Source organism: Pagrus major, chromosome 7 (assembly GCF_040436345.1).
Source record: "Pagrus major chromosome 7, Pma_NU_1.0".
Taxonomy (NCBI): Eukaryota; Metazoa; Chordata; class Actinopteri; order Spariformes; family Sparidae; genus Pagrus; species Pagrus major.
The window spans coordinates 28,428,007-28,437,948 of NC_133221.1; the positions used below are offsets into that span (position 1 = coordinate 28,428,007).

General features: G+C 41.8%; 1 protein-coding gene across 1 annotated transcript; it reads right to left on the reverse strand.

The window, feature by feature from the left end:
• Positions 1–1,988: 1,988 nt before the first annotated feature.
• krt8 (keratin 8) lies at positions 1,989–7,306 on the reverse strand. Its single transcript, XM_073470772.1, has 8 exons — positions 6,763–7,306; positions 4,994–5,202; positions 4,302–4,362; positions 4,088–4,183; positions 3,651–3,815; positions 3,396–3,521; positions 3,023–3,287; positions 1,989–2,885 (listed from the first exon to the last, which is right to left on the reverse strand). The coding sequence occupies exons 1-8, from the start codon at positions 7,171–7,173 to the stop codon at positions 2,578–2,580; spliced, it is 1,641 nt and encodes a 546-aa protein (XP_073326873.1). The 5' UTR covers positions 7,174–7,306; the 3' UTR covers positions 1,989–2,577.
• Positions 7,307–9,942: the final 2,636 nt, after the last annotated feature.

The following is a 9,942-nucleotide window of genomic DNA, read 5'->3' on the forward strand; positions in this document are numbered from 1 at the left end:
ATAGATTTTTTAAATTTTTGAGTCAAATCTCAAAATTGTCCTATGGTGTGACTGTCACATGCATAGTTAAATAAATTACAACTTTTATAAGTTTTTTTTAAAAAGCATAAAAATGTTTATAAATAAGTCAGGCATAATTTTATAAGTGTTTATTGATACATTTTGTCACAAAAAAAACATGTCCTTCAGTGTGACACATTATTCTGATTTTAAATTGGGCAATTCCATGGACAACTTTATTTAATTGAAGGACCCCATTCAAATCCCTGTTACTGAAGCCTCCTATGAAGCCAATGACATGAGTACATGGTAAGTTCTTGTCTCAGCATTATTTAAATATTTAACTTTTTCCGAACCACTATGAAAGTGTTCAGTTTTGTTGTCCTTAGGTGTGACGTCACTAAATTATATTTTCAATTAAAAACTGTTGGTTAAACTACATAATTATGGAAAATTATACAAATGCTAACTGCTAACTGATAAAGACAGGTTAGCTAGGAATAGCATGGTCATTAACTCACACAAAAGGCTGAAATGTCTTTTAGTGTGACAGAAATGTCCTTCGGTGTGACACCTTTAGCTGTCCCACCGAAGGACAAATATGTCACACCAGAGGACAAGGTCTCTTTAAGAAGCATTTTAAACAATTGAATAAGATTTTTTTTTAAACAATTTTTATTCCCTTGACCATTTTCAGTGTTTTTAAATGCAATAGCTACATTAATTAAAATATTTTCTGTTTTGTCCTTTAGTGTGACATAATGTCCTATGGTGTAACACACATAAAAGAACCAAAAATGTATTTGTATGTCAAAAAATATCTTTAAAAAAGGTTGAGTATTGTATTAGGGGATATATAATCATCATTCACCTTGAATTATTATAATTTTTTCAACAGTTTTGAAAGGTTGACTTCAAAGTTTGACTCGCATTTATTGCATTTATTGAAAACGTTCAACAAGTCATGGGGAAAAAATAGTGTTATTCATAATTTCTCATCAAATAAATAACACTATATGAAAATAAGTGTCTCAGAATTAAGATGAATCTGTCTCATGCTATTTGTGTAGTATGTAAGGTTTTTTTCCTTAATTTTTTTACGTCACACCATAGGACATATTTATGGTGCAGGTCAGAGAAGATGTTCAAAAAAACAGTGAAATAATTGAAAAAGTTAGTGATCACTTATATATTCTCAAATATCAGATTTCAAACTACATGAAAATATATATTTTCTTCAAAAAATGTGTTTTACAAAAGAATGATTTTTTGCTTCTTATTTGTCAACAACCCATATATGTATATATATATATATATATATATATATATATATATATATATATATATATATATATATATATATATATATATATATATATATATATAAAGGTTTTGGAATGTCTTGGTTGCTTAGTAACTCTATCTAGCTTACCATCTGTACATATCACACAAACTCACAGCTGGGTGCTGGGTCCAAATGCTGAAGAAACCATCACCAAAACAAAAAACTTGCCATGTTGTTTTGCCTGTGACTACTATAACTCTATGCACAGACATTAAATGTTCAGTGTGTAGCCAGAGCATAAGGGATCAAACACAGAAGACATTTTTAAGTTTCAGGTGATTACGCTAAAACAAATCTAAAATGTAAACCAAAACATCGACCTAATTTGACCCAGAACGACCCAATTGTGCTTTTCTTGCTATGACAAGTGAAAATAACTCTTGTAACTCTTAGCTAGCCAATTAGGCTAATGACCTGTCAATATAACATCAAAGGCAACACACAAGCTATAAAACATACTCAGTAGTCCAGCTCTCTCTCTCTCTCTCTCTCTCTCTCTAAATCCTACACACAGAACTTCACTGATTACAGATTCTCCACTGCTCAGGTACCTAAAATTATTCCTGTCAGATTTATTGGCATTCAAGTTAATATTCTTCTACTACAGTTCTCTCTTTCTCTTTGAGTCATCAAAACGCACACATTTTTCTTCAGTAAACACATCTTTATTTGGTTCGGTAGCAAAAACAGCACCTCAGGACAACAGTTTGACGTGGGCAGTCTCCTAAGGGGTCAAACAGTTTCAGTTACACGCACAGGGAAGACATGCACTACCTACTGTAGCAGGCAATTTTAAGACATTAGTTGACCAACAACGCTGAACCACTGTTTCAGTACATTCACATTCCTTTGACAAAACCACTGTCCATTCTATGCAACCCCATTTTGAAGGAAACAGCCTTTCCTGTATGAAATAGCTGTACTTTTCAAGGGAGTGTTATACATATTTTTTCTTCAAAGTTGCAATTTGCCCAGTTTTTATCTCACTTTGTGAGACAAAACTATTTTTTAGTACTGAGTCAGACATCAGACATACAAAATAAACTCTTTGGTCCCTTTCAGATCTTTGGTAGTGTTAGGATCATTTATTGCTTCATGAAAAACATCATTAGGCTCTATTAAAGAGTGGCGGAAAGCGTTTTTACGATAGTTGGGGGGGTGAAATGTAAGTATAAAACTACCAGAGAGGCAGAGGAGATAGCAGACAGGTAGCTACACCTCTAAACTACAGCTCAATCCTCAATGACCTCAGAGGACTCAGACACCACTCTGCCGTCCTTGGTCTCAATCATCTTGATAACGACGTTCTTCTTGCTCTGGGTGGTGGTGGTGTAGCCGCTGGAACTGCCTCCGCTGAAGCCGCCCAATCCACTGCTATATCCGCTGCCGCTGCCATATGCACTGCCGCCGCCATATCCGCTGCCGCTGCCATATCCGCTGCCGCTGCCATATCCGCTGCCACTGCCATATCCGCTGCTGTAGCCGCTGGAGTAGTTGTAGTTGGCCTTCATGCTGTCCACGGGGAAACCGCCGTAGCTTGCTGTTGAGAGCAGGGAGGTAGGAAAACAGTTAAACTTGGAATATTGTGGAATCTGTTAAAACTCAAGAATGTAACAAAAAACAACCACTGAAGACTGTTCAAAGACAATAAAGGCGAGATTGACGAAGATGACTTACTGCTCTGTTGGGAGATGTTGATAGCTTTGATGCCGGTTGCCAGCCTGTCCTCCTCTCCCTCCAGCAGTTTCCTGTATGTGGCGATCTCAATGTCCAGAGCCAGCTTGACGTTCATCAGGTCCTGGTATTCTCTGATCTGGCGGGCCATGTCCTGTTTGGCTCTCTGCAGGGCCTCTTCCAGGTCTCTGATGCGAGCCTTGGCGTCCTTCACTGCCATCTCACCCCGCTCCTCAGCCTCAGCGATCTGGGCCTCCAGGTTGGCACGCTGAGGAGGAGATAAAAAAAAAAAATAAGGCTTTGTCCACTATCCTGATTGTTAAACGACACTAAAAATGGCTCAAGAGACCATGGTGCCAAAACACTTTTTCCTTACCTGTCCCTTGACGGAATCAATCTCTGATGTCAGTCTCTGGATCATGCGGTTCAGATCTGCAATCTCTGTCTTGGTTGCTCTCAGATCGTCTCCGTATCTGGTGGCGGATGTCTGCATCTCTTCATACTAAACAAACAACAGCAAAACAACATGACAAACTGGCAAACATACTGATGAGAGCACTGTATTCACTGTTTCTAATGTCTTCCCAATTAACCTGAACATAAGAAAAATTTGAAAGGAGTTCTCCATCACCTTGGTCTTGTACCATGTCTCTGCCTCGGCACGGCTTCGGTTGGCAATGTCTTCATACTGAGCCTTGACTTCGGCCACAATGGAGTCCATGTCCAGGTTGCGGCTGTTATCCATCTCAACAATGACTGAAGTGTCCTTGATCTGGCTCTGGAGTTCACGAAGTTCCTGAAGAAGTACAAAAAATGATTAGAGAGATTATTCAACCACACCTCATTGAGAAAACCAATCTAGCTGATTCAGGGATGGTACAAGAAGTGAGTCAAGATGCGAAACAGATGCTGAGAAAATGTGGGTTGGACCACAAACATCTGGAGTATGATATAACTGGATCGATAAATAAGGAGTAATGCTGATGAAAGCAGCAAGCAGTTTGAAGGTTGGCAGTTTCAAAGCCAGGAGAGGAATTAGGAAACAAACAGCCCCGTTTTGTGCCGTACCTCCTCGTAGATCGACCTGAGGAAGTTGATCTCGTCTGTCAGACTCTCCAGCTTGGCCTCCAGCTCGACCTTGTTCATGTAGGCCTCATCGACATCCTGCAACCAACACAGATAGTTGTTAGAATGAGCTATCACAAGGAACTGAAATGGTCTTCATGGGATAATAAATTGCAGCTCGAAGACGAAGAAGTTGAGCAAAAACGATGATGCTGACCTTCTTGATGAGGACAAAGTCGTTCTCACACTCTGTGCGCTTGTTGATCTCATCTTCATACCTGAGAGGAAAAAAATAGTTCACAGTTAGAAGAGTCTCATCTCAGTCTGAAATATCATATGATAATTCAACACTAGGAGGCGCAAGTAGTCCATCCCTAACGCCTGAACCCCGGTGGGACATTTGCCTCACAGAGTTTCTGTTGACTCAGAGCCAAGCTTTAGGTGTTACTGATATTTCTCCCTTGGGACTCAGCTGATATGCTCCATTTGACTGTGGATAACTGACACATGTGCGGCACTATAGAACCTGTATTTGATAGGGATACGTGTGTGTCAGCATGGGCGCATCCATGCTGAAGTGTATTCATGCATCCATGCAAAAATGATTTAAACCTTTAGTCATATGTAATGAACATGCTTTCTAAGTGTTGTAATTCCCAGGAGTTTTTATGACGCAAGACAATGGACAGATGTAGGGAGTAGTCCACAGAAAGATTAACTCAGTGTTCTCCTGAACTCTTTGACACTGAACAAATCCAGCTGTATTTTATTATTCTTTACTATTCGTATGAACAGTTTCTTTGTGTTTTGAAAACTGTCCAGTTCATCCTAGATGTAAAAGATGAATCCTTGATCATTCAATGGTTCTTTACGGTTCATTTTTAGCCCCCCTTGCCCCTCCACACTCACTTGTTCTTGAAGTCCTCCACCAGGCCCTGCATGTTGTGCAGGTCGGCCTCCAGCTTCATCTTGTCGTTGCCCAGGCTGTCCAACTGTCTGCGCAGGTTGGCGATGTAGGCCTCGAACATTGCGTCAATGTTGGAGCGGGTTGTGGTCTGTCCCTGCAGCAGGTTCCACTTGGTCTCAAGCATTTTGTTCTGCTGCTCCAGGAAGCGGACCTGAAAAGAAAAATTAGGGTTGTTTATCAGGGTTATTATCAAGCAACCAATCAAAAAGCGTCAAGAATCAGACTTACATGCTTGTTTAGGGTTAGGGTTGTAATGAAATTTGGTTTGAATCAATTATGTAACTCTGCTCTGCCCTGACATCGCCTAATAATCAATCATCAGGTCCAACCTAGCCACGGCTCCTTCTCTTTGTTGTTCTTATCTATCTTTGGACATTGTAAGCTGCTGTTGGCCATGTTTCCAGAGTGGCTGTGCTTTTCCAAAGGAAGGCCTGACGTACGTGCATCCTGACAGGAGGTAGAAGGGGAGTGAGAACAGTACGAGGTTGGAAAAAGCCGGTGATGGAGGAATGGAGCTAGTTAACCCCTTCTCCTGCCTGTCTTCCTGTTTTTGTACGGCGAGGTTCGCAGCCATAGAGAGATGGGGGTGAGGCAAAGCTGCTTCCCAAGACAGATGCAGAAAGGTAAATATTTAACTGTGTTCTAGATGTGATGAGGGAGGACAAGGGAGTAGAGAGTCAGGGGGGTGATGGTGGGGGCAGTTTGCATATTTGTGAACAATAAAGGCAAAGTAGCGACTCGTTGGACCTTTGCACTCTACAGAGGATCTCTCAACAATAACCTCCTATGGTCCTCATCTGAACTGGAGTAAACACAGATAGTAAAGTGCCTCCAATTGAAACGCAAGATAACTGCAAGATAACAGTGGAAGTTTATCTGGTTTGTCTTGAAGCATGCAAAATGCACTTTATCTACTTTTGATCATTGCGCCTGGACAAGGAGAGTTGATATGTAGCCAGTCAGCTGCCGTTGACGAGAACATGAAACCTTGAAGCCTTTTTAAATATTAACCCACTGCTGAGGCCTCAGAGGACACACACACTACTGACTCTTGCATAAATGCTGGACTTAGAGGCTGATTTGAATGATGAAAAGTCGTCAAAGTTATTCATACTCCCAGTGGACACTCCTTTTAAAATGTCTCACTGTGAAAGACGCTATTAAGGTAACAATGCCACTCAGTACTGACTGTGTGTGTGTCTGGGAGGGGTGGGGGCCACCACGGCAGCAGAAAGAGCCACACCCCAGTTGAGGGAGGGACCATTCCCAAGGTAACTCTTATCACAAGCCCTGAGCTCTGCCCTGACACACCCTTTGCTTTCTCTCTCTCTCTTTCTTTGTCTCTGTCAGTCTCTCCTGTCGGCAAGTCTGTTTTTCATCACTATAAAAGGGCAGCCAGAGCCAAAAGATGGTGTTTGAGCTGCAGCACATTCATTTTTTCTACCCTGAATGTGGGAGGTGGCGACAGCAGAGGGGGGAATAAATCAACTTTTGAGAGCAGATATCAGCGTTACAGGACATGTGGCAAACATATGGATATCTGTTTCAAATATTGCATAACAATGTCACAACACTGTAGAGGAACGCTCAGCTTTTTGCCCCACTATGACTTAACTTTCCACCCACCTAAAGCAGTTTCTGTGTGTTTGAAGACAAGAACAAGGCAATGTTTGACACGCATCGGTGTCTGCTCTCTTTTACAAGTTCTTACCTTGTCAATGAAGGAAGCAAAGCGGTTGTTGAGGGTCTTGATCTGCTCCTTCTCCTGGGTGCGGACAGCCTGGATGGTGGGGTCGATCTCGAGGTTCAGGGGGGCCAGCAGGCTCCTGTTCACAGTCACAGCAGTGATGGGGGCCTGAGACATCATGCCGCCACCCATGCCGCCACTCATGCCCATACCCATGCCCATGCCCATGCCTCCACCACTCATGCTTGAGCCCAGGCCATAGGAAGACGAGCTGGTGATGCCTCCTCCATAGCCTCTGTTGCCTCCTGCGAAGGAGCTCTTGACACTGTAGCTCCTGCGGGCATTAATACCTGGTCCAGCGTAGGAGTTGCTGCTGAAGCTCCTTGGTGCAGAAGAGCTCTTCACACTGTAAGTGGTGCGATTGTAAGATGACATTCTGAAATCTGGATTAGTTTCTTTCTCTTGGATGAATGAAGTCTGGGAAGGTCAGACCAAATGGCTTGGTTGGCAAGGCAGGCAGGCAGGCAGGCAGGCAGGCCAGCAGAGGGGAGAGACCAGAGTGGATAGAAAGGAGAAGAAACTACGAAGGAGTTTTAAAGCCTGTGGCTGTGGGAGGGGAATGTGGTGAGCTGCCATTGGCTGCAGGTCTGGGTGAGAGAGGGAGGCAGGGCTGTAACATTACACTTGTATGACACATAGGGCAGTCATTCAAAACCATTACCTGGTCTTTCTACAAGATTCTCTGTGTTGTTAGAGAAAACCTGGTCTTTAGAGAGGATTGTGGAGTGGTTGTATTTCTCTGCTCTCTCCTCTCCATGTGAGCGTGTGTGTGTGTGTGTGTGTGTGTGTGTGTGTGTGTGTGTGTCCAGGTAGAAGTAATTAAACACACCACAGCTGATTCAACATGTCGGAGGTCTGGTCAAATTTAACAGATAATCACTTGTATGCTGCAGCAGCTGCAGTATGTATCAGAGAAAGTGTAGTGTAGTGTGTGTGTGTGTGTGTGTGCGTGTGTGTGTGTGCTGGGGTCGATCACTTGGTGGGTGGTTGATTAGAAGTTCACTGTTTGGACTAAAATGCTAAGAGATATTACACCAACGTCACTAGATCCATGTAGTCCATAGATCAGCTACAGCTACAAGCTCCTTCAGCTGCTTTACATATTGAAATACACAGGAAGTTATGACATAACACAGCATAAAACTACAACTGGTGATGAACAAAACTAGTAAGAAGTAGAGGTGGAAGTGGAGCTTAGAGGTGTTGGTAGGTAGATTTTTTTTAAAACTTTTCTCCCTCTTTCCAGGCTTTATGTTAAGCAGCTAATTGCTAGCTGGCTTGAGCTTCGTAGTTTATTGGCCACATACAAGAGTGGGACTCATATTTTCATCTGACTCTCCGCAAGAAAGCAAATAAGCTTATTTCCAAAAATGTTGAACTGTTTCTTTAACTCCCATCACTCATCATATACTGCATTGAGGGTAAAGGATGGGTGCATCTTGAATAGTGTTAGCGTGCACCATCAAACTCAGTTGTGAAAGTCACTCAGTCAACATGTATATATAATTATTATTATGTTATTAAAGCAACATTATGTTTTTGTTTTCAGAATCATGTTGATGGTACAGTGTCTTGTAACAGGGTGAATAGTGTCTCTGTCTCAGCCACTCTGCCCTCCTATCACTTGCTTCTGCACTGTGTAACTTCAGTGAGGGGGTAGGATCACAACGTTACATGTTTACTTCAACACATAACACTGTTATGATGTTGTGAGTTTTGTTTGTAGTTAGCACCTACATTACATCTGAATTGTTACAGACCTGGGATTTGTATTTACAACAGTGGTTTTGCACTCAGAAACTGTGGGGGGGCGCCAAACTGCACAAAATGCCAATTTCTACATAATGTTGCTTTTATTATTATTAATATAACAGCATTTATTAAGGTGTAAGAAATAGCCAGAATTCGAAGGTAGCTCCAATACAAGAGAGGGCAGCATAACTGGTAACTGCTGCTTGTTATACTTAGCAATTAGCTCAGTTAGCTGTGGAGCTAAGTGACCCTATAGCTGACCGGTGGTTACCCGAGCCGAGACAGGGATCAAGCGGGGAGTTACCACCGGCAACTGGGCTCAGCTCAACCGGGCCTCCGTGGGGCTAGCTGGTGAGCATGCTAACTTCAGAAGACATATCTGCAGCACAGTATAGAGACATGTTTGACATAATGTCAACACTGTTATTTCTTCAGAGTCTGTAGATGATGTTAGTTCAATTTTTTTGGATCATTTTTTACGATTTTAACTAAAATACTGACCATATCCAACAACTTGCTCCTTTAATCAGAAGTACAACCATTACCAAAGCAATATCGTACACAAGAGGAGGAGTGTTCACAGTTTTGGATGCTCAAGGGCTCAAAATTCCTTAGCTGCTGCCAGCTGTATGCAACCCCCAAGCGTTGTTCTGACTATAAGACATACCACATGTACTGTTTTGTATGCTTGTATCTGCAAACCAGGTGAACTGCACTAACCAGCTGGCCCTAATTACTGTCAAACAAGAATAACGTTAGGCTAGTCCATTCTGCCTCAGGCTTTTAAAAACAATGAACGCAAGTGTCAAGTTCATTAATGCTAATATACAACTATGCTCTGTAACAGCTTTTTCCTGAACTCTGCTGAACTCTTAGTGACAATTGTTGTTTATTCTGGATACCTTGTTTCCTCAAAATATTTGCACTACCTAACCCAACAATGTCACTTTCAATAATTTGTACTTTCAATATGTTTCTGTTTTTGATATTTATTATTCTTATTATGGTATTTTTTTTATATATACTTCATATTTTAATTCTATGCTGAACCTCTGAAACAAAATTTCGTTCCGTGTTCACTTGTCACTCACTGAATGACGATAAAGTCTGTCTAAGTCTAAGTCTAATTCTGCTTGTGTGTGTCCATCTGTCTACCTGACATGCGTTGTGATGCATTATTATTGTCAATAATATTAACAATATTATTGTCCTATCATTCCTGCGAATATACTGCACCTTAACAATGTTTCTCACCAGGATGAAACTATACAATGGTGGCTCAACCTTCAACTGTCCTTCCACCAATCCCAGCCCTGCCTTCCTCTCCTCCCTCATTCATTTCCTCCTCCAGTCCCTCACCACGATGAGTCATCAGCCTTGGCATTACCAATC